The sequence below is a fragment of the Brachypodium distachyon genome, chromosome 1 (assembly GCF_000005505.3).
Source record: "Brachypodium distachyon strain Bd21 chromosome 1, Brachypodium_distachyon_v3.0, whole genome shotgun sequence".
NCBI classification, from domain to species: domain Eukaryota; kingdom Viridiplantae; phylum Streptophyta; class Magnoliopsida; order Poales; family Poaceae; genus Brachypodium; species Brachypodium distachyon.
The window spans coordinates 69693972-69717416 of NC_016131.3; the positions used below are offsets into that span (position 1 = coordinate 69693972).

Consider the following 23445-nt stretch of genomic DNA (forward strand, 5'->3'; position numbering starts at 1 on the left):
GACAAACGCAATACACACACTTTTAGAAGCAGGTCATACATGTCATGTAGAGGGAAATTAAAATTAAGATGAAAAAAGGGTAATATATGAAGCATCTGCTGATTATTTAGCTTAACTTGTTCCTATGCGCATTCTCAACTTGCAATATGGGAAGGAGATGCTTCACATGCATCACGCATGGCCTACCTGATCACTTTAAGAATGTCTACTGCCTCTTCGTCAGAAACTGAAATAGATCACGGACAGTGTGTGATCACAGCCGCCAGTGCCACTGGCCACCTATTCAATATAGAGTGCCCAAACCGTGAACTCATAAATCTCGAGCCGACACAGACTAGTTTATTTTTTTTTAAAGCACGGTGAAAAAAAGACCAAAAGTTTAATCATGAAGACACATGCATGCATACCGCTACGCAGAGCTGATAAAAGCACGAACACTTGATCTGAATCATGATGGAGTATTTTACTGCAATCGAAATAAGGTACATTACTACTTATATAATTTTAGAGCATAGAATCCTCGAATCATGCGGTCTTCGTCGTTTTCGTGTCGCTTACTACTAGATATTGACCGGTGTGGAAACAAAGCTTCTGATGAAGTGGAGCAGCACCACGTGACCCCCGCCGTCACCGCCAATGGCCGTGTGCCACATAGATGAACATTGCCAGCAGCATATATTGGCAGCAGCTGCAGCATATATTGGCAGCAGCTGCAGCATCTTCCTCCCATTGCCTTTTCCTGCCTCATCGTATGCGTAATATCGGACCGGAAGCTCCAATCGTACGAGCTCAGATGTCACAGGCTTTCCCTCTTCTCTCTCATCAATGCAGATCACGAGGATCTCCATCCATCCATAGGAAATTAATCGTGCGTCGCTGTGCAGTCAAGGGAGCAAGCTAGGCTGAAAAGGCTACTGCCATTGTAATAGTACAACGTTGCGAAACAGTTCAGCTGTTCAGGCATTGTCGTGTTTTCTTCGCTGGTAGTCTGCTCCTCTCTTATTTTCCTGGAATTGAACAGTCAACACCCTTGAGTTTCTCTCTTTCCAAAAGAACCAGCATGAGCAAGGTGTCAATCCACTTTCTGCTTCAGCCGCGCTTCTTTTCTTTCTTTCTGTTGTGGCCATTCCTCAAGATCAAGAACATCTGTAGCAGGCGCCCCAAACCCGCCGGCTACAAGTTTCAAACCAAACTGAATAACCTCTCCAATTACATACCAGCCAAACAAGCTCCGTCACTCAGTTGTTTCCCCAATGTCTCCGTCAAACCAAACTGAATATATGCTGGGACGAAGGACATCCAGGAAGGTGCTTCCACAGAACAAGTGCTGTTTTGACAATCTGGTTATGCTTGTTGCTTCGAAGATTTGGAAGGAAAGAAACAACAGAATTTTCAACCAAACCTGCCTAACCTACAGGGCACTCACGAACGAATAATATCAGAGTACAGGTTGTGATCTTTCACCGGCAGTAAGAGCCTTGGAATACTCAATTCTGGGCCGTCTTGGGTCATTTTGCTAGGCTTGGTCTGGTTTTCTTGACATGTACACTGTAATCCTGTGTCATGTGTTCTGTAAGATGTTGTAGAACTCTTTCTCTATCTTAATATATGTACGTGCAGCTCTCGTGCTTGTCTCTGAAAAAAAATTCATATATGCTGGAATGCCAAGCAGCATACCAATTTCTGAACCAACTGCGCCCATGAAGTCAGCTAGGGCACGCCAATGTGCCAATCCAGACTGCACTAAATGCAGGGATGCATCTATTCAGCTCCTTATGTAAGTTCAGCTACACAATTCGTTGTTCCTGTTGAATTGCCAAGATTAGGAGCTTACAGGCAGCTCTTGCATAGTGATTATGCATGTGTAAAACCAAATATAGGCAATATATCGCAAGTTAAACATTTCTAGTCCACATCCTGCTTAACTAATCAGCAGACAGAATGGTAATGTTGATGCCACCAACCACTGGCGGAGCTACTGCCCGGCGACCCTGGGCAGCTGCCCGGGCTCAGCCGGAAAATTTATGCTAATCAGCATAGTTATATGAAGGCTAAGATATGTTTTTTCTTAAGCTTAAATACTGATCAGTATAGCTTTTGCCCGGGCTGCTCGAGCTGGCTGGCTTCGCCACAGCCCACAGCCACCAACAAATGACTGGGGCTTGTAGTGACACAGTAAGAAAACTCAAGAGTTCAAAACACGGAGAAAAAAAGTTTCTGAACTGATTTCGAACCTAAATACTCCCTCTGATCCTAAATTCTTGACTCAAATTTGCCCAAATATGGATGTATCTATTCTTAAAAAGCATCTAGATACATGTAATATTTCGACAACAATTTAGGATCGGAGGGAGTATTAGATATATACTAAAACTAATGTCCCAGTGTCCCACAGCAATCACAAAATAATTTCATGAATTAGTAAATGATGTGTCTCATCACATCAAATAAATTCAGTCCGTGCACACCTTTCTAACAAGAACATGTTTATTAACGCATGAACACCTATGTAAAAAATCAGCCACCTTTGTGGCTTCGTTGCAGCTCCAAAATAAATGTATATCTACTGTCCTATCTCCAGGATCATATTTACAGATCCAAAACCAGACAGTGTACAACAAATATACAAATATTTTCACTGATGCACAGATATGGTATCATACAAGTCAACCTCGTTCATGCAGTGCCATGTGGCGCTACAGGTAGACTACCCATTGTTATATTGGCTTCAAAAGGGATCTCTCAGTTCATTTCGACAAGGAGCAGTAAGCAGATGCAAGAAACTTAACTTCCTCTTGTTTGAAGGAAATGGTTTAATCATTTTGTATATAAATAATGTTTACCTTACGCTGCTTATAGCAACACCTTCAGCTGATGAACCAGAAACTTCAATCTTTGTCTTTGAGAGCACAACCTTACAGCATTAAGATCACAAAGAACAGTGCACGGACCATGGAATGAGACATATCAGCCAAACTGCATGGTTTCCAAAATGTTCAGGTAAGCATTATCATGAATAAAAACAGGGAGTTGTGAAGGAGGGAAAGAAACCAGAAACACAATTATAAGAAATAGGTATTTAACAGAAATTGATCACTCACCTTGATAAGCAAGAGCACCAACAGGAACAGAATGGCTAGAGTACTCAGATCCCTTCCTTTCCCAAAAGGTTAACCAGGAAATTCCACAGTACATCCTGCAGACAAGATGTAATAGCAATAAAACCATCTTAGCACTTGCACATACATAAAAATATTTAGAACTAAAGCACCTGGAATTGAAGTCTGGACCTGAGATATGAAACAGAGGTTGGTAGTGTAAAATGATGGGCATATTCGACATGTAAAACAGCTCAATTGGGTATGAACTTGTTGCCCAGGTAAATCGGTCACATTTGGAAGATTATGACGATAAGAAGCCTCATGTAGGGCAGACAGTATAAGTTCTAGATCAACAGGGGGGACAATGGAATCCGAACTGCTACAAATTGAGCATACCACTGCTGATGGTTGTGGAGCTAAACATCTTCCAGATGATATTCTCACTGTATGACACAAGTCTACCATGAGCCAAGTCAACATAGAACAATATGCCAACAAGACAGACCTGCCAGATATTGGTAGCAACGAACAGAAATGCCAGAAGAAAAATCATAACCTTCCAAAAGAAGTTCATCCAGACAGATGACAATGAAGCCAGCAAAGAAAAGCTGAAGTATAATGAGAATAACATTCTCTATCCTAAGTTGGCATACAGACATACATGACAGAGTCCAGATAAAACATATGCCACAGCTTCCCAAATAGCGACCAGGAGATGAAGCAAGTTTTGTCACCTTTTCTGAATAAAAAGAAGGTATTATGCGTCACAACTCATAAGACAATTACGGTATATAGGAAATTTTGAAGTAAATCACTGGAATTAAAGTCTGTACCTGCGGTTAGAAATGGAGGTTGCTCATCAGTGTAGAGTAAAGAATGATGGACATATTCAGCTTGTAACAGCTAAACTGTATATATGAACCTCGCAGCCCACAGGCATTCTTTGCTCTCACCGGAAGCACAACACTGAAGCCTTTAGGAACAGATATCAATGAGGAAGACCAAGAAAATAGCAAAACAAGGAAGACGTCCTGTAGCCATCCCACTCACTCTAGGTGGATATCTCTGACGCATCAGGTCTCACAAGAACAAGCCCTAATTGCTGAAGTGCATCAAGTCCAGCGGATTCTGCTGAAGACTACTCTTTCAATGCTTCCCTTGCTAAAATGGTGCGTGCATGGGAACTAGGATTCCGACGATTTGTTTCCATGATATGAAGAAATTCCATGCACAAATCTTTGTACCCAGCCCCAAGCAGTCCATTGATGAGGATAGTCCATACAATCTCATCAGCATTTAAAGCCCTTGATAGCATTTTTTCGAAAACAAACCGAGCTTCTTTCCTTCTGTGTAATTGGCATAGAGTACATATTAGTTCTTTATAACCAGTAAGGTGGAGCTCACAACGTTGATCAGACATATGTTTGAATACATCCATAGCCAGGTCAACTTTCAGGGCTCTCAAAAGTGAAATTAAAAAATGCTTATATGTATCCTGGTTTGGACATTGACTCTGACTAACCATGCTTCTGTACAGATTATTTGCCTCAAACCATCTACCACTTCTGCTTAATCGAGATAACAGTGCATCATACAGCTGACGAGATAGCTCAAAATCCAGTTCTGCTAACTTAGAAGACAAGACTGAAATAACATCTTTGTTAATGATTTGATCATCAAAAGTAGAGGTTGAGGCTGCATTTGGCAAGGCCACAAGTTTATGGTACACCATCTCATTTTGCAACCCTTTAATCAAAACATCATAAGTTTGCAAGGTTGGTTGACATCCAGCATTTATCATTTCGCCCAGAAAATCGAAGGCACGGTCAACTTTGCCTGACATTACACATACTTCAATCATCTTAACATATGTAACTTCATCTGGAATAAGCCCTTGCTTCTTCAGTTCTGAAAACATTTCCTCAGCTTCTTCTACCCTGCCTTCTTGACCTAGAGCTTGGATAAGAGAACTGTAAGTATGCAAATTAGGTAAGCAACCATGTTTGACCATCTTGTTGAACATTTCAAGGGCCAAAGGAATGGCACCATTATTGCAAAGCCCATTAATAACAGTACTGTAAGTGACTACATCTGGGGATATCTTTTCTTCAAGCATCACTTTGCAAAGTTCCTCTGCACCAGAAAAATTATTCTGCTTAGTCAGACCATGGATTAAAACATTGTAGGTTTGAACATTTGGTCTGCAACCACTTCTCTTCATGCGTTCCAACATTCTTGCTGCACAGTCCAGTTTCTCGTCCTTGCAGTATCCGCTTATGAGCGCAGTGTAGGTAACTTCATTTGGGCATAACCCACGATCCATCATTTCGTTGAACATTCCAGAAGCCAATTCCATTTTACTTATCTTGCAAAAACCAGAAATCAGTTCAGTATAGGACCACTCATCAGGTTGACACCCATTAGCCTTCATAAGCTCTAGAACTCTAATAGCCACATCAGTATCCCCTGAGTCACAGTATCCTTTGATGATGATGTTGTATGTGACAAGTGTAGGTGTAGGCCTTCCCTTCAACATGTTGGTCAGCATTGACATTGCCTTCTCGGTATCACCAATTGTGCAGTAGCCCCTGATCAATTCATTGTATGAACTGGTGTTCGGTAAACAACCATGTTTGCCCATCATATTAAAAACAATAAGTGCAGAATCAATTTCCATATTCTCCATCAGAACATTCATCAAAGCATTATATGTCACTGTATTAGGAACCACACCATCTCTTGACATCCTATGAAACAGTCCAATGGCCATCCTTGATACACGCTGCCCACTTATAAGTGATGTGTATGTATACACATTTGGTTTGCATCCCTTTTTTTTCATATCGATGAATATCTTCCAGGCATCTTCAATGCGCCCCATGTCACATAATGCAACAATAGGGGCAGTAAAAGTGTGAACTGTCGGCAGAACACCATGCCGTGTCATTTCACTAATAAAATCCAACGCCTCATTCACCCTCCCACTGTTGCAGAGCCCATTGATTAGGGTTGAGTATGTTGCGGCGTTTGGCTCACACCCCTCTTCATCCATCCGATTGAAAATCTCAAATGCTGAATCCAAGTCACGGTTCCTACAATACCCAAGAATCATCGACGTGTAGGTGAACGTGTCGGGTTTCATCCCGGATTTGAACACCTTATTTATGATTGACTCTGCATCCCTAACATTGCCATCCTTGCACAATGCATTGATCACGGAATTGTAGATAAGTAAATTTGGCTGCAGACCTTCTCTGAGAATCTGGTGGTACCTGTCCATGACAGTGCTTGTCATGTTAAGCTTGTTCAGCTGGATCAACAGGGTTGTGTACGTGAAGAGACCCATCTTGGGCCCTCTCTGGCTGAACATATCCAAGTAATTCAACGCTTGCGTCATCTCCGCTTTGTTGCTGCAGGATTTGATCATGTGGATGCGGGCGCGTCCCACTGCGGCAGGGCGGTCACGGGACTCCAGCAGACGCATGGCGACCTTGGCGAACGTGTCCGGCCCGTATTTGTGGGAATGCTCCCGCGAGAGGAAGAGCAGGAACTCGAGCGCGCGGACAGGGACTAGGCACCTGGCTGCTACGAAGGCGGCCTTCTCGGGTGTGAGAGACGCGAGCAGGGTGCTGCGCTGCCAATCAGGCTGCGCCAGACACGAGAGCGCACGCTTAGTCAGGGTGGCTTTTCTCGGCCGTGGCTGCGTCAGCTCCTCCGGCCTTTGGCTAGGGCTACCCACGGGGTCTTCTGGAGGTGGTTTCTCGGATCCCAGGCCACCTTTCTCCAGTGAGGAAGAGGAGAAGGCGGAGAGAAGGGGGTGGGGGAGCGGTTTGAAGTGGGCGGCGGCGGATGCGGCGCGCGGGAGGAGGGATAAGGGGCGGAGGCGACGGATGGGCGAAGGGGGCGACGGCGCCATGGTAGGACGAGGAGGAAGATGAAGTCCAATTGGAGGTGGGGGATCCCATCGCGTCATGGGAGAAGAAGGGTGGCCATGTGGGGTGGCGGTGGCCAAGGGATGGATTCCGAGGGCAGCGGCCAGGGAGAGTCGGAGAGAGCTACACGAAGGACGAACTCCGTAGGTTGAAGGAAAGAGAGATGGGCCGTAGTGGGCTACCGATTCTTAAAGAGGAAGTGTTGTCGCTTGGGCTACATCCAGGCCGAATCTAGCAATAATATCTTGTAGGCTAAGGCCCACATGTAGCCCATAAGCTGAGCACGACCTGGTCTGGCCTGTCGCGGCTAACCTAACCGCCGCCCATGAGACGCCGTGTGCGCGGGGTGGGAAGCGGCGGCTCGGAAGCGCAGCAGCCGCTGACCAGCCGGCCGGTCTGCCGATGTTGTCTCGTCCTGCGGGCTACGGTGGCCGGACGGCAGCGACATTTGATCGGTTCGCCGTGAACGGGCCAGCGGCGGCGACGGCTAATCCCGATGGGAACGGCGAGCGTACGTATCTCTGTGCTCGATCTGCGGTTGTCAATTAAGGGTAGCTAAGCAAGCAGCGCGCTTCTTGTTGCCCCGGTAAAGGTACAACTAGCAAACAAGACTAATGGGGCGCGCACTCTTGTGTTTGATTTGATATCCCAATGTTGAGATGCACAACTAAGATGTTAGCAGAGCACAACATGGAAATCCTTAATTTGCCTTTCACCATGTTGCTCTCACTGTCGCACGAGATCCAGCACCACTCCGGATTACGGAATAAAATACACTATGCATTCGGCCAAATGCAAAACCTCTTTATAAAGTGTAAATGCTATCAGGTACACAATGATACATATACAAAAAACTTGAAAAACCCCAAAGCACTACTCATTTTTTTTGTGATGAATCATGATATCAACCTTCACCCAATTGCTAGCCAACACACACCACGAGTACACACACTGATGTGGATGTCCAGCTAGCCCACCACGCATCTTCTCTTTTTTTTTTCCCTCTCAACCACATCTTGCAAAAATCCTGGAGCGCTCCAACTGCAGCACAACTCCATTATTTACCTTTCTGCAAACACACGCCGTTCTGTTCTGTCTTCTGTGCTGTATGCTCTATAAATCACTCTTACACACTTCTCTTTGTACATCGCTAGATGCGTCTCCTTCAGACGTTCTCAGCCGACTTCGGAGCGAATTTCTTAACTGCGTCGCCGACAGACATGAATATATTGTCTTCACCGATGAGCTCTGTGAAGTTCGCTGACCGGAGCTTCTGGATCACTGCTGGCCCCGGATTGGCGAGAATCAGCTGTAAGTGGAACACATGGAATTTTTTTTCTTAGTGGAGCGTTTCTTCCATGAACATTCTTGTGGTAGCAGCTAGTAGCTCTAGAATTTGAATGCTGGTTTTGGTACTTTACCTGAATTTTGCGCTTTTCAAGTGCTTTTAACAACTCCTCCAAGGCATGGATCCCACTTGTGTCAATATCAGTTACCGCTGTTGAAGAGCTAGATCAGTATTTTAAACCATTATAATAAATAAATTATTAATTTCTGCATTCTGAAAATTTGGTAAACCCATCAATCTATCATGTTCTTACGAGATAGCTCAACAATCAGAAACTCTGTTTTCGACAATTTCTGTTCCTGCTGTTGTTCTTCCTCATCTCTCAGCCATCTCAGGATTCTGAAAATAGTAAATGAAGCATTGTTATTTTTCTTTACTATGATAGTAAGTGAAGCATTGTTTCCCGTGATTCCTATACTGGTCATCATACACAGTCACTGAAATAAGGACATATATCTTGAATATAAGTAGTTTACCTCTCTTTAACATAATTGGAGTTCGTGAAGTAGATGGCTGAGTCCACTCTTACAATCAGAACCCCAGGCACCTTGGTAGCTTCTGGGTATTGTTCAACATTCCTATAGATAAATGTTCTTGGAAGGTTACCAAGTAAAGCTGTTCTCGGCCGTGTTACTTGGAGAAGAATTTTGGCAAGAGATATTGCAACCTATTCCATACAAGTTCAACAATCATCAGCTGATGCCAATAGCGGGGTTTCAATTGTAAATAACATGAAAGAAATTGTAGAGATACACACCGCAATGAGCAAGCCGTACTCCACTGATGCAAATATGACTCCAAAGAATGCTCCTAGGCATGCCACGAAGTCCATCTTATCAACCTTCCAGATAAGGTATGCTGACTCATAATCAACTAGGCCAACAACTGCATTTATGATGATGGAAGCTAGGATGGCATTGGGCGTGTACTTGAACAATGGAGTGATCAACAACAGTGTGAGCATTACAACAATTGCCATAACAACATTAGATACTGCTGTTTTGCAGCCAGCCATGTAATTGACTGCTGATCGTGAGAAAGAACCTGCAGCAAACACACAATTTCAATTCATTCCGAGTGTTTCTACGGCAATAAATAACCAGCTGTTCGTTGTTTTATATAAAAAAAAATAGAATGGGTATATTTTTATAGCCTGTAGATTTTGTCAGTTACCTGTGGCCACGTAGCACGAAGTCATTGAACCTACAATGTTCATTGTTCCTAGAGCCACCATTTCTTTGTTCCCATCTATTTGGTAGTCCTTCATGCTAGCAAAGGTTCTTCCAATTGCAATTGCTTCCTGATAACTTTTATCACGTTTAGCACTTTGCTGGATATCCTAAAAATCATTTTCCATGCTATAAATTTGAAACAAAAAAGGTGAAGTTTTTGTTACCGTTAGGCCGACCATTCCAGCGACTACCCCGATTCTGAATCCTTTCATCAAATATGGACCAGACCAATATATGAGATGAAGTGAAGGTGGATTGATGCCTTGCTTTATGTCCTTGACCTGCAATTAATCAGCGATTGTCCACATTGTTATCTTCAACTAATATGTTACCAGACTCTGATGCCAAAAGTATGGCTTACAATTGCAACACCATGCTTGTCTGCACGAGTGATGTACACACAAAAGGTGGATATGATCACCGAAGTGAGCGGTGCGATTGCAGAAACCCAGAAAAGCTTTTTATTCTTCTTGGCCTGAATTATCCCAATGGAACAGCACAGTCATCACAAATAGTCAAGCACAACCAAGATGAAATTATGGAGCATGCAGTATTTTATCTTACAATATACTTGGTGGCCAGAAGAAATGCCAAGAAGGACGCTCCGATCAACATCGTCTGCCAGTTCCACTGAATCAACAACCCAAGGGTAAGTTCACTGAATATTGATTTTCAACCAGAGAAGTATTAAATTGAATAAAATAAAAGGTATGCTGTCTTACCCCATGGTGAACATTGCCCCAGACTGATTCCATGACCGATATGATATCAGACTTCTTGGTGAAGTGCACAATGCCAAGGAAGCCCTTGAGCTGCTGAAGAGCAATGGTGATGGCGGCACCCGCCATGAAACCGACGATGGCGGCATGAGACAAGAACTCTATGATAAATCCTAGCCTGCAGGTGAGTCTGGTCAGAGGCTACACAAACAGATAAACTGCCCATGCCAATATATCATCATAACCAAGTAACTGACAGGTTAACAATCACCAGCCGTGATCAGACCACACTCACCTGAAGAACCCAAGCATTGCCTGAGTGATCCCCGCAAAGAATGTCGCGGTGAACGCCAGCCGGCTGTACTCTAACGGATTCTTGACCGGATCGATCTCATCCTGGAGGAGAGTGCCGAGCAAGAGCGACACAACGGCCACTGGACCGATGGCTATATCTCTGGAGCTGCCCATCAGTGCGTATATCAAAGGCGGAACGAAGCTACTGTCTGCAAATATTTCTTATCATCAATTGTAGCCACAGAAGCAAAATTCTCATCTCAACAAGAACAAAGAAATGCGTCTACATATAACTATATATGCACTTACACAGTCCAATATGTGGTGGCAGGAATGCAAGCTTGGCATAACCAATGTCCTGGTCGAAGATATCATCAGAACACAAGTCAGGACTGACAAATCAATGGACACCTCAGCATGCCGTCGTTGTGTGCATGAACTGTGTGCACAGCATAGCGTGCTTGCTGACCTGAGGTATGCAGAGGCTGGCGATGGTGAGCCCGGCGACAAAGTCCCCCTTGAACTTGCCGAAGGTGTAGTGCCTGCCCCAGTCCAGCACCGGGAAGACGTGCTGCAGGCTGAGCCACAGCTTCTTGGACCTCGGCTGGTCCTTGTACTCCCGCAGCGGGTCGTCGGCGAAGAAGGTCTCCTTCACCGCGTCGGAGAACTCCGCAAGGAGGCCCTTCTTGGGTGGGAAGCCGACCTTGTAGCCGTGCTGGATGCTGTCCGTGCGGTGGTGCGATGACCCTGTCCGGCTGGACACGTCGTCGTCGAAGTCTTCACCGCCATCAGACACTGTTCGCGGCATTGTTGGTGTTGCTGGCACAGGCTAGGCGCAGGAAGATACGTCTATCTGTAAATGAAGCAGTGAGCACATCAAGACCTAAGTACAAAGAAATTGCTAACATATACGACGGAAAAGGTGAAGTTACATATATATCAATGAACTCTTCCAGTATGAAGATTGAAAAAATCAACCGTACTATTAGAGCTGCAAATTTTTGACCCTCAGGGTACCCTTTGACCCTCCTTAGTTCAAACAAATGAACTAGTTTTTCAAAAAGTTGTGTCATTTTAAATTTTTAGTTCATTTGGTTGAACTAAAGAGGGTCAAAGGGTACCCTCGGGGTCAAAATTTTGCAACTCTAAGTACTATCAATAAAACAGACACACGCATTATCATGACAAGCTGCATGCATGGTGCAACTAAGGTCTGAACTCTGAACAGAATAAAATAATCTGCAACCAAGATCGAACAGAAATAGATGTTTGTCTTCAGAACCAGTGGAGCCATGCAAGAATGAAAATGAACAAAGGAAGGAGAACCTACACAGCTATGCTTATCAGAGCAATTAGCCCAGGAAGCTAGACAGAGGCCTGCTTTGTTGGGTTGTCAAGAAGCTAAGCCAATGCCCATTATATATAGTTGCAGAGGAGCTGCGGCTACGATCAAGGTCAACCCCTTCATTTAAAAAGGGCCAAGAGATAAGCTGAGCTGCAAACTACGAATCTGCGTCGAAAACTGCCCCAGATTCAACACAGCGCAGGAAATGCCCCGCCTAATGAATAGGTTTATTCCACAGCTCATCACTTGCTGAATTTGTAAATCATTTGCAAAAACAAACCGTAGTTGAAACAATGTGCCGACGACAGGTGACAGAAGAAAAACTGAAACCCTTGCAGCTCTCTCTTCGGTTTAATGTGATTGAAGGAGCACACATGTATGGGCCAGAGTGGACTTCAGCAAATGGATGTAAGCACCTTAGCTACATGAGCAACTTAATATTATCTAACAATCTTCATCGAGTTGCATTTATGAAATATTGTAGTTATTCTAGCAAAAATGTACTGGAGCAGCAAATTCCTGGAAAGTCATGCACACCTTTGGTTAATTTAGGACAGTAAAATTCCAATGAACCTGTCAAAATAAATTTTGAAGAACTCCAACCTCTGATATAAAGGGGCCCAGACTACTGTAATTATAACATTTGGCTAACGGAATTGAAGTGTACGAATTATGAGGCCACACAAAGACTGGAGGATATATTCAGAAGAACACTGGCCACTGAAAAAAAAGCAATTCTGGGGGATTCTGGGCACTCTCGATGGCTCTAATCAGCTAATCAAAAGGTAGCTTAGCTAGTTAATAGTACGAAGTAGTACCATTTACCCTGCCCTTCGCTTTCCATGCTTGTAGTATCTCATACGGCCAACTGATCAAGGGAATAAATAGAGTTCCTTGACCATAGTTATGGACAAGTTCCATAAGTTATGGCATGTTACAGTTTATAATGCATCGTCTCAAGGACTAGGCAGGCCTCAATAATGCAGTTGTTAATTGCAATTATGAACAGATATCAGAACATGATCTGCAGCAGCTTAGCAGACGTTCAGACTGCAGATCGGGACTGTCAGTCGTTGCCGAAAACGGATCGATTAATCAAATCAACAAATGGTAGTTTTTGCAAAAACTTGGTCATGGTCTGCAGATGAATTGCATGAACTTGGTCCAACCGTCCAGGAACTCGAAGAGGCTTAATGCACATATGCGGTGGACGGTTCGGAAGCGCACCAGCGTGCTTCTCCCTGCCTAACAGATTTGATTCCGGGCACTCTCGGTGGCTCTCGTCACTTGCGTAGGAACGAACCTTTGGCTCTGCTCATGATGTGGCCTTTTTCTCTCTATCTTTCCAAGCCAATGACCCAATGTGCTCTGCCTTTTATATATACAGGCTGATGATAGGAGCATCTGAAGATGTCCAGTATTCTGACTGCTCTGTGGATAACTGGAGATCTATTTTCATACGTGAACAGAGAAAAAGGTAATATATGAAAAACACTGAGAAATCATAAACCCCTTGGTTAAAACTCTTCTTGTTTCACAATTCCAGAAAGCATCTGGGTCATTGAAATCAAGAACTGAGACCGTAAGAAGCAATGAACACAAAGATCAGAGAGAATAGAATAAACAAGGCAGGGATCACTGAAACCCTTTACGACTAGAGTACAGCAGTTAAAAAACTTTTCTGCGGCACTTTTGACTGCTTGCTGTGCCAAAAGTAAAATGGAAGGAAAGCGAAGAAGGAAAAACAAAAGATCAAAGGAACAAAATATTTTTCTTACTGTGATGTTCCCCTCGAGCACTTCCGCTGCGCAGCTTCAGACCTTTTCCTTGTTGCTTTCCTTGGGTCCCACTGATGTTCTACAACAATACATTCCTCGTTGGGTGGCGGAGGGTCGTTTGGAATGTGGACGCGATTGTGGGTCAGGTGATCGATGACAGATTGACAGTTCCTTCACTATTTAAATAGAAGTGGAAGAACTAGAACTGAAAAAGAACGCGGAAGAGAGAGAAAGTCAAAACGTGTCCTGGTTCAATGTATCTGGTGCCGGAGGTAGCGCAGGGATTAAGAAGAGGATCGAAATGAGCCACCTGTTGGCCAGGTTGACTTTGCTGGTATTTTTAGAGGGGCTCATGCTAGATTTAGATGGTTTTGAAAGAGCCATAGCAATTACAGACGGGAACTAGTACTGGTTAACAGTTTCGGAGGCAGCTAGATTTTGATCACTCGCGTTCATGTTGTCTGTGTCTGGTACAGTATGTAGTATGCATAAATAGATGTACTGTATTAATTGTTGAGAACTGTGTTGTTGTTTGGATGATTACTAGAGGTGGCTGTAAGTGTAACTCTATTCACCGGAGATCAGACTCCAGGCCTCACTACATTGCACCGGGTTTTCTCAATGAGAAAATGCATTCGTCGGTTTCTTCTAGATCATACAGGTATATAAAGTGGATACTTCTTACCCACGTGCCAATAATCTCATACTACAAAGTTAAACATAGGCGCTGACGATGATCCAAGCAAGCAAAGGGAACATAACTTCGATACCACTTCCTTTTTATTTCAGGACTGGACCGACCAGCTAGTGATTTTGATTGACAGCTCGATCAACACTTGCCACAAGCTAGTTTAGTTTTGGTTTGCAAAGGAACTCGCGGGCTGACGTACATGCCGGTCATACGAAAATAAGTACAGTAATTAAATGCATTTATTCCTAGGGAAAATGGAGAATGTGTCCCTTCTCTCTCTCTCTTTTTTTTGTTTTTTTTTGTTTGCGGGTAGGAGAATGTGTCCCTTCGTTGTCGCCAGGAGACGATGATACATTGCGTAAGATTTATTTGCCGATTCTTCTTTGTTTTCTTCAACCAGAAAGGGATAGCTGATGAGCAGCTAGCTTACATCAGTGACCGTCAGGCTTGCCGATTCTTATTTCGATACATAACGACTAATCATGGCGTTCCACACCAAACAGACGCTCTTAGTATAACTCCGAAACGAGTGTAACACTCTTGTGTCGAAGTCACCCATCTCGCCTCCGAGGACACACATGAACGATGGTCGCGAGTGCGACGGGCCGGGCGCACCGCGCTGCAGACTACTTATGTTCCCAGCCGGTCATCTGTGACAGGAAGATGACATGTGCTCCCTCGAATATTCGGTTGTGTTCGCCCCTTTGTAGCCTTTTTTTTAAAGTATTCTATCCATTTTGTGTTGGAATACGTAAGCAATATTTTAGTTCTAAATAGTATTACCTCTGATCTTAAATTCTTGACTCAAATTTGCCCAAATATGAATGTATCTATTTAAAAAAAAATCTAGATACATGTAATATTTTGACAACAATTTAGAATAGGAAGAAATACTTACAAGTTAAACGTTGTGAATAGTGCAGTGCAAACTGACATGATACGACAATCAAAACTAACACGACAGTTCTTTGAGAAGCATGGTGCAAAGTGAAGAGCGGTGCCATAGCCCCGTGGTAACTTGGATAGCCCAGAAACACCATTGTCGCGCGTCGTGCAAGTCCCGGCGTGACAATGCATTCGCAAACAGCGCCCCGCTCCCTTGCATTGCAGTGCATGACGGGGAGAATTCTTAACGAGGATCAAAGCGGTGCAATCTTTCAACACTAAGTTTCAGACAGACAGACAGACATAGTAGGGAGAATGGAGAGAAGATGAAATTCGGATGCAGAATAATGTGGATTTCTTGACGTTGTACAGCTGTTGCATGCCTGCATATCACATTAGTAACGGGATAGCCGCTCAAATAAACAGTGACAAACCAACCAAGGCATTAAAACCGAATCAGTATTAAGAGCGTAAAAAGAAATATTGACTCCGTAGTATCCTTGCAATTTAAATGGATACAAACAAGTGTGATCAAAGTCAAGAAAAGGAAATATATATGATCCCAAAGACAAATACGCAGCCACTTGATTCGAGCAATTTTGAAGCATCGTTATAGACTTCTAGAAGCAAGAGATATTTCTACACATTATAATCGAAACCTGATGCAACCAAACAGCGGTACGTATTTCCCCATTTTAATAATGCGGTTATTATTTACTGTTCATTTTATAGTTTCCTTTTCGTTTTTGCAAAGACACGTTCTAGTTCCACTGACCGATGGAGGGCCAAAAGTGCAAAACGCACTCATCAATGGGCCAAAAAGGAAATTGTGATCTCTCGCTCTCGTACTCGATTCTTTTTCCCCTGGGACACGTCCTCCGCTAGGCCTAGGCGCTGACCCGATCAGTCGCGTCGTGGCCACCGCTGGTCCTAAACTCCTGCCGCTGCCTGCCTCCACCTCCCGCTGTTTGCTTGTGCCCCTTCCTCCCGGTCGATATGATCCAGGACGGGACAGGTCCCCGTCAACGTACTATAGTACTACTCCAACATTTTATCAGTAGTAGCAGGGACAGCCGGACAGGGAGAGAATTTTCTTTCTTGACCACTATAGCGCGCCACTACCACTTGTGGATCGAGAATCGTCAGTTCCCTTGGCTAATACTCCGTGTTGATAATAAAATAAAATGAGAACGACTCTTGCAAAAGACTAAGATGACTATAATTGTAAAGCATTTCGCAAGAATATCAGGATGATCTATGGACGTCGATACCTTTGTTTCCGATCGATAAGCACACCGTGATCGGACTTTGCCGAATTTGACTTTGGGGGCAGTTCACGTGTAAATATAAACGGAGACAATTATTAGACACACTGGATAAGCTTTCAGAGTTGATCGGGGGGATAATTAGCTGGCGTGGTGCAGGGCGAGCATTATATTGTTTCAGTTGGTGCTGTGTCCTCGTTGCTCACTTGCTCCTCCAATCAAACTGTACCTAGTTTAGTTGAGTCGTTTTAATTAGTCATATAACATTTCATTTACGAGGGGTCTCACCGTCAATCGAACTGAGGACAAAAATGCACGGATCAACGTTTCAAGCACAATCTTGCCGATTTCTGATAGAAAAACTGACATATTGGGGCCACTTGTAAGGTACTATGTGGCATCCAATTTATCCATTTAGTTTTCGGTTATTTTCATTAATTCCTTTCCTCCCTTCTTCTGCTCCTGCTCCGGCTGCCACCTCGCCGGGCGCCGGCACTGAGGAGGTGGTCGTCCGCTGTTGGTCCCTTCTTGTTCCTCCTCGCCGCTGGCAATGAGAAACTCGTCCCCGTTGCTCCCTGCAGCCCCTCCCTGCAGCCTGTGCCTGCGTTGCCTTCCCGCGCTGCGCCCGCTTGCCTGCACCGGCGCGCCATCCGCCGGCCCGCACTGCCGCCGGATGTGCAGGCTGCTACTCCTTAATGTTAATGGTGAGGAAGAAGACGATGGGTCAAGAAGAAAAAAGAAAAAGGTCAGGGGGTTCTTTGAAAATGGCAAAGACCTTACATGTGGGCAAAATTAAAATAATTACCCTTAAATTAGTAGTAAACTGATACAAACTCCTTAAGTGGTATCTCCGTGAAACCCTATCCCTTAGAGCAGTGGTTTTGCGAAATTTACTCGTAAATTAACTGTAATCATCTATACTGCTCTTGTATCCACATAATCCTAATCCATAAATCCTTGCTAGACAACATCATGTGCGTATCCATGTTAATATGAATTGCTAGTTTTTTTAGCATGAATGATTAAGTTAGTAAACGCTATGAATCATGAGTATTCCTTGTCGTCACCTTCCTGAAAATTGAAAAGAAGAATAATGCATGTGCTAAGAATAAAACTTTAGCTCCAGGGGGTAAGTAGGCCATCGTCATTTCTCGGAAAAAAGAGATATACGGTGAATTCTTTGAACATTCTCCATTAAGAAAAGCTTTTCCCAGGTGACACTACTACAAAACGGTCTATATGCAACGCCACATCAGTAACAGGTTCGGCGTGACCGTTACTGATGAAGAACATCAGTGTCGGTCACGCCCTCGACCGTTACTGATGAACCGAGCGGGCACCGCCCGTCCCCGCGCAGCGACACATCAGTGGCGCTCGCGAGAACCAACCGCCACTGATGAACACTCATAGCTCGCGAGTTACATCAGTGGCGGTCGGTTAAGGGGCGACCGCCACTGATGAACCATGCATCAGTAACGGTCGGCCTAGCGCGACCGTTACTGATGTGTCCACGATTATCTGTAACGATCGCGAAAACCTCGACCGACACTGATGATCGTCGCGTTTTAAATACGCTGGGCAGAGCCGCAGCTGGTCGCGCCGCGCGTCGTAACGGACCAGCTGCGGCCCCTTCCTCTCCAGCGACGGCGAGGTGCTGCCCGACCATGCCATGGCCGCCGGCGAGCCCCCCAGGTAGCCCCTCCTCCCCCCCCCCCCCGCGCCGGCGGTGCCGCCTCCATGGCCGCCGAGCTCCGATCTTCGAGCCCTAAGCTTCCCTCTCCCTCCCGATGTCTCTCTCCCCCCCGATCTCTCTCGCCGGCCTCCAATTTCTCTCCAAATTTCCCCAATTTCAAAATTTTGAGCTCCGCGGCTGCCGGCCAAAATGTGGCCTCCTCGTCGTCGCCCGGAGCTTCCCTCTCGCTTGCGAGCTCTCTCTCCCTCCCGATCTTTCTCACCGGCCTCCAATTTCTCTCCGAATGTCTCTAATTTCAAATTTTTAGTTAGCTCCGGTTAATTAGCACCTTAATCTCCTTGTCAATGATTAGGCTAACTATTTTGCTTTTTTGTTTTCTTGTGTATTGTGTTGTAGATCGAAGGACTGTTCTTGGATGTACGCCAAGGAAAGAATCAATGCTCGATGGATAACCGAACGGACGGTCTTTTTTGGAGTCGCGAAAGGTGATATGGAACAAAAAGGACTTTTGATGATGCGTTGCCCATGTCGCAAATGTGGAAACACATGCATGATGAAGCCTGAAGATGTTCAGATGCACATGCTGGCATCGGGTTTTGTGGAAGGTTATTCTCGTTGGACTTGTCACGGGGAGGATGCGGTTGATGTCGGTAGCGGTAGCGAAGATGACAATGTCCTGCGGTATGATCTGGCGAATGATTCTGAGGAAAAAACAAGGGTCGATGAGGAGGCTAATGTGGAAGGTGAAGGAGCTCCACGTGGCAGGATTGCCGAAATGCTAGATGACCCGTACCTACGGGACCAGCTGGAGGACCTCGAAGATGAGGCAGAGTCTGCTCAGTTCAAAAAATTGTTGGAGGACGCAAACACACCCTTGTATGATGGAGCTGGCGAAGAAAACAACGTGCTCGAAGTGACGCTCGAACTTTTGAGGCTGAAGGTAGCATCATGCTGGTCAGACAAGGGCTTCACGAACTTGTTGAGTTACCTTACTTCGGTTTTTCCACAGCCAAACAAGTTGCCCAAGAGCACATACGAGGCGAAGAAGATTACATGCCCGCTCGAATTGGATTGCGTAAAACATCATTCATGTCCAAACGACTGCATGGTATACATTGGAGAGTACGAGAACCATGAGAGCTGCCACATATGCGGTGCATCGAGATACAAGAAGAAAAACGCCAGAGCTGGCGAAGACGATGGGGAAGAAGTGATGAAGGGCAGGCCGGCAAAGACTGTCTGGTATCTTACGGCAGGTGGCCGAGTTGAACGTTGGATGCAGAACGTTAAGGACGCGAGGTATCTTGTCCATCACGATCCGGCGCAGGCTGCATTCGATCCTGACGGGCACTACCATGTGGAGGAACCTGAGGTCCTAAGACATCCTACCGATGGGACTCAGTGGAGGAACTTCGATACGGCATTTCCAGATTTCAGGGTAGAGCCCAGAAACCTGAGGCTCGGTCTCAACACTGACAGGATAAATCCTTTCGGAAACATGAACAACAAGCATAGCACATGACCAGTAATCTTGTTTGTCTACAACCTTCCTCCATGGTTAATCATGAAGAGAAACATCCACATGTGTATGCTCATACAGGGTCCAAAGCAGCCGGGAGCTGACCTAAATGTGTATCTGCAGCTAGTGAAGGATGAGCTGAAGCAGTTTTGGAACCCTGTTAGAGTGGTTTGGGACGCAAACAGGAGGGAGTACTTCACGATGAGAGCAGCGCTTCTGACCTGCATGCATGACTACCCCGCGAATGGAAATACTTCATGCCAGGTGACACATGGGTACAAGGCCTGTACAAAGTGCGGGGAAAACACGACATCGGAGAAGTTGCCCGCTTCATCCAAAATTGTTTACATGGGCCACCGAAAGTGGTTGGAGGAGGGATGACAAGGAAAGGTTCAATGGGAAGACGGAGCACGGGACAACACCGAAGCAGAAGTCTGGTATGCAAATCCTCGAAATTGTGAACGATCTTGAGGTTGTCCCCAGAAAGATTGCTGCGAAGAAATATAAGGAACCTGAAGGCGTCGTGTGGAAAAGGAGGTCTGTATTCTGGGACTTGGAGTACTGGGCACATTTAGAATGCCGCCATAGCATAGATGTTATGCACGTGGAGAAAAATGTATGCGACAACGTGCTGGGGTTGCTGATGAACATTCCAGAGAAGACGAAAGATGGACCCAACGCACGGAAGGACCTGAAACTCATGTCTATCAGGAAAGAGTTGTCGGGCAAAGATCAAGTGTCGGCAGCTGACAAGAATGGTTTCGTGACGGTGACCACGCGGTGTCGTCTTGCATGTTACAACCTGTACAAAGACGAGTTGCATAGGATGTGCCAATGCCTGCAGGGCATTAAAGTCTCATCGAACTACTCGTCGAGCATCAAGCATCTAGTTGACATGAAGAGTCACAAGCTATCTGGCATGAAGTCTCACGACAACTATGTCATACTCACTCAGTTACTTCCAATCGCAATCAGAGGTATAATGGAGCCGCACGTAAGGGAGACAATCATGAAGCTTTCTGACTTCTTTGACAGCATCTCGCAGAAGTCAATCACCGTTAAACGATGCCAGATACTGAAGGATAGTATGATACAGATTCTGTGCGAGCTTGAGATGTTCTTCCCTCCATCATTCTTCAATATCATGGTCCATCTAATGATCCACATATGCGATGAGATCCTGTCCCTAGGGCCCTCGTTCCTGCATAACATGTATGGCCCTGAATGATACAACGGGGTTCTGAAGCGGTACGTTCATAACAGATCGCGTCTAGAAGGTAGCATCGTGGAAGGCTTTAGGGCAGAAGAGTGCATCGAGTTCTGCACGGATTGGTTGGCTGATCAGAAATCAATAGGTGTTCCCGAATCATGGCACAAGGGCAAGCTCGATGGCGAATGTGGCCTTGGACATACATAACTTAATGTCTATGGAAGAGGAATGGAAGCTGACTTTGAAAGAGCACATTTGGTTGTGTTGCAAACTGTCGATTGCTGCGGCCTTATCAGGAAATGCACATGGAACAACTGCGAAATGAAAACCCTAAAAGAGGAGAAGTCTGGATCCACTGGGAGCACAATAAAACATTCGCAGCGTGGCTGAAGAACTATTGGTACGGCAGGGAGACGACCAATGTATCAGAATAGATGGTTGCATGTTTGTCACGGCAACCTGTGTTCTACGTCTCTACTTGGCAATCATATGCGATCAACGGCTATAACTTCTACACTACGTCTCAGGACCGTAAAAGCACGTATCAAAATAGTGGTGTAGTCATGACTTCTGAGACCGCGACCGACGACAACAGCAAAACCAAAGCGTTCTTCGGGGTTATCGAGGAGATCTGGGAATTGGAGTACTCGATCACAAAGATCCCAATGTTCCGTGTAAGATGGACCAAAGGTGACAAAGAAGAAAGTCACAGGTTCACGACGATGGTGCTACCTCCGGAGATCCCTCGTGAACAAGTTGACGTGAGAAAAATCCCGGCAAGAGAGAAACCATGAGTCTTTGCTAAACAATGCAAGCAGGTATTCTACATAGACGACCCGGCAAATAAAGGCCGCGTCGTAGTAAGAAGAGGGAAAAGAAGCATTGTTGGAGTGGACGAAGTTACTTCACAAGAAGACTACGAAGGTTTCCATGATCCGACGACCGCCGCAGATGACGAAGAAGCGGAACGCACGATATTAACGAGGAAAAGGAGAGGGAAAAGAAGAAGTGATGGGAGCGACAGCGAGAAAATACCACAAAAACCCTACCTCAGAAGCAGTTCTGCGATGAGTCAAGTTATGACTTAACGAAAGAAGGAGAAGCACTAGTAGTAACATTGTAAAAATGTACTCGTACTGAATCTTAATGCAAACTTTCTACTAATTGAATTTTTTGAAATTTGTATGCATGTGATGGATTTTTTGAAATTTGTATGCATGAATTGAAATTTGTACTAGAGAAATGCATGAATTGAAATTTGTACTAGAGAAAAGGACAGGTTTTAATTTTTTTTAAACATTCCTGTAATTAAAATTGGTACAAAGCTCAACAAGGATGGTCACTCATCAGTAACGGTCGCATGGTTACACGCCCGTTACTGATGGTATATGCACACATCAGTAACGGGCGGGTAGCAAGGCAACCGTTACTGATGTTATGTTGGGCATTGCTCACTTGAGCACATCAGTGGCGGTCGTGTTGTAACCCGACCGTTACTGATGAGTGAGGAAACATCAGTAACGATCGCCACCCTTAACCGACCGCCACTGATGATACTTGGGTATATACAGGAGCACTTAGAAATTTTTAGGGTTATTCCGCCTGCGCGTCCTCAGAACACCGAGCGACCAGTAGTGGGCAAACCCTAGCTTCGGCGAAGCCCTGCCGGTTTTTTCCGACCCCGCGCCGCCGTCATCTCCCTCCTCCGGCCCGACGCCCCGACCCTGACCCCGCCGCCGCCGTCGTCTCCCTCCTCCGGCCGCCCTCCCCGTCCCCGAGCCTCCGCGCGCGTCATCGGCCTCCTCTGCCCCGAGCACTGCCCCCGCGCCTTGTTGTCCTCGCCTCGAGCGCCACCACCGCGCCCGGAGCCCGCCGCCGCCGAGCCCGACGCCACCGCGCCGCCGTCTCCCTCCCCACAGGTGCGCGCCTCCTCTGCCTCCTCTTCCTCCTTAGGGTTAGGGTTAGGGTTAGATTTCAATTTTGATTTCGATTTCCCTCCTGCTGTTTAATTAGGGTTAGGATTTATGTACATGCTAGAATTTGATATTTGTATACATGCTAGAATTTGATATTTGTATACATGCTGGAATTTGTTTAATTAGGGTTAGGATTTAATTAGGTTTTGATTTTAGGTGTTTTATATGCTTATATACATGCTGTTTATATTTGTATTCAACAGCCAACGCACTGGAATTTTATTATCTTAACTGTTTATTCAAAGATGGGTTGTTTGAAAGCTATTCCATGTATATGGGTTATTGTAATTAATTCTTTTATGACATTACTATATTGATTTGATGGTAGATACATGCTCTTTATATGCTATATACATGTTGTTTCGATTTTTTATGTGAATTGTGGGCCCGACCATCGTGTCAGGTCATTGGAGAAGGGGCCGGCCATCGTGCCGAGGGGGTACATATGCGGGTGGGT

At 45.2% G+C, this 23445-nt stretch overlaps 1 protein-coding gene, 2 long non-coding RNA genes and 1 pseudogene across 6 annotated transcripts; 2 read left to right on the forward strand and 2 right to left on the reverse strand.

Moving 5' to 3' along the window:
* Window positions 1-319: 319 nt before the first annotated feature.
* LOC100838221 lies at window positions 320-7147 on the reverse strand (annotated as a pseudogene).
* Window positions 7148-7816: 669 nt separating this feature from the next.
* LOC100838829 (sulfate transporter 1.2) lies at window positions 7817-11473 on the reverse strand. Its single transcript, XM_024456786.1, has 13 exons — window positions 11096-11473; window positions 10936-10984; window positions 10628-10835; window positions 10336-10510; window positions 10178-10243; window positions 9975-10088; window positions 9778-9894; window positions 9555-9681; window positions 9139-9425; window positions 8858-9048; window positions 8635-8720; window positions 8455-8531; window positions 7817-8342 (listed from the first exon to the last, which is right to left on the reverse strand). The coding sequence occupies exons 1-13, from the start codon at window positions 11432-11434 to the stop codon at window positions 8199-8201; spliced, it is 1980 nt and encodes a 659-aa protein (XP_024312554.1). The 5' UTR covers window positions 11435-11473; the 3' UTR covers window positions 7817-8198.
* On the forward strand, window positions 8202-11251 carry LOC106865892. Of its 4 annotated transcripts, none has more exons than XR_002961706.1 (5): window positions 8202-8344; window positions 10196-10262; window positions 10358-10516; window positions 10592-10860; window positions 10958-11251. It is a non-coding gene; the product is annotated as an uncharacterized LOC106865892 (long non-coding RNA). The 4 variants fall into 4 exon arrangements; XR_001405467.2 differs by having other exon boundaries at window positions 10386-10516; window positions 10592-10802; XR_002961707.1 differs by having other exon boundaries at window positions 8205-8344; window positions 9840-10262; window positions 10592-10802.
* A 715-nt stretch (window positions 11474-12188) lies between the features above and the next one.
* On the forward strand, window positions 12189-14915 carry LOC104581848. Its single transcript, XR_730049.3, has 4 exons — window positions 12189-12379; window positions 13359-13448; window positions 13518-14410; window positions 14539-14915. It is a non-coding gene; the product is annotated as an uncharacterized LOC104581848 (long non-coding RNA).
* The last annotated feature ends 8530 nt before the right edge of the window (window positions 14916-23445 follow it).

Excerpts from the sequence above, each read along its gene's own strand:
- LOC100838829 (XM_024456786.1), bottom strand. The coding sequence starts at position 11,434 with ATGCCGCGAACAGTGTCTGATGGCGGTGAAGACTTCGACGACGACGTG. Across the intron at positions 10,836-10,935 it reads GCCACCACATATTGGACTGT|ACAGTAGCTTCGTTCCGCCT; the intron begins GTAAGTGCATAT and ends AAATATTTGCAG. Across the intron at positions 8,721-8,857 it reads TCCAATTATGTTAAAGAGAG|AATCCTGAGATGGCTGAGAG; the intron begins GTAAACTACTTA and ends TACTATTTTCAG.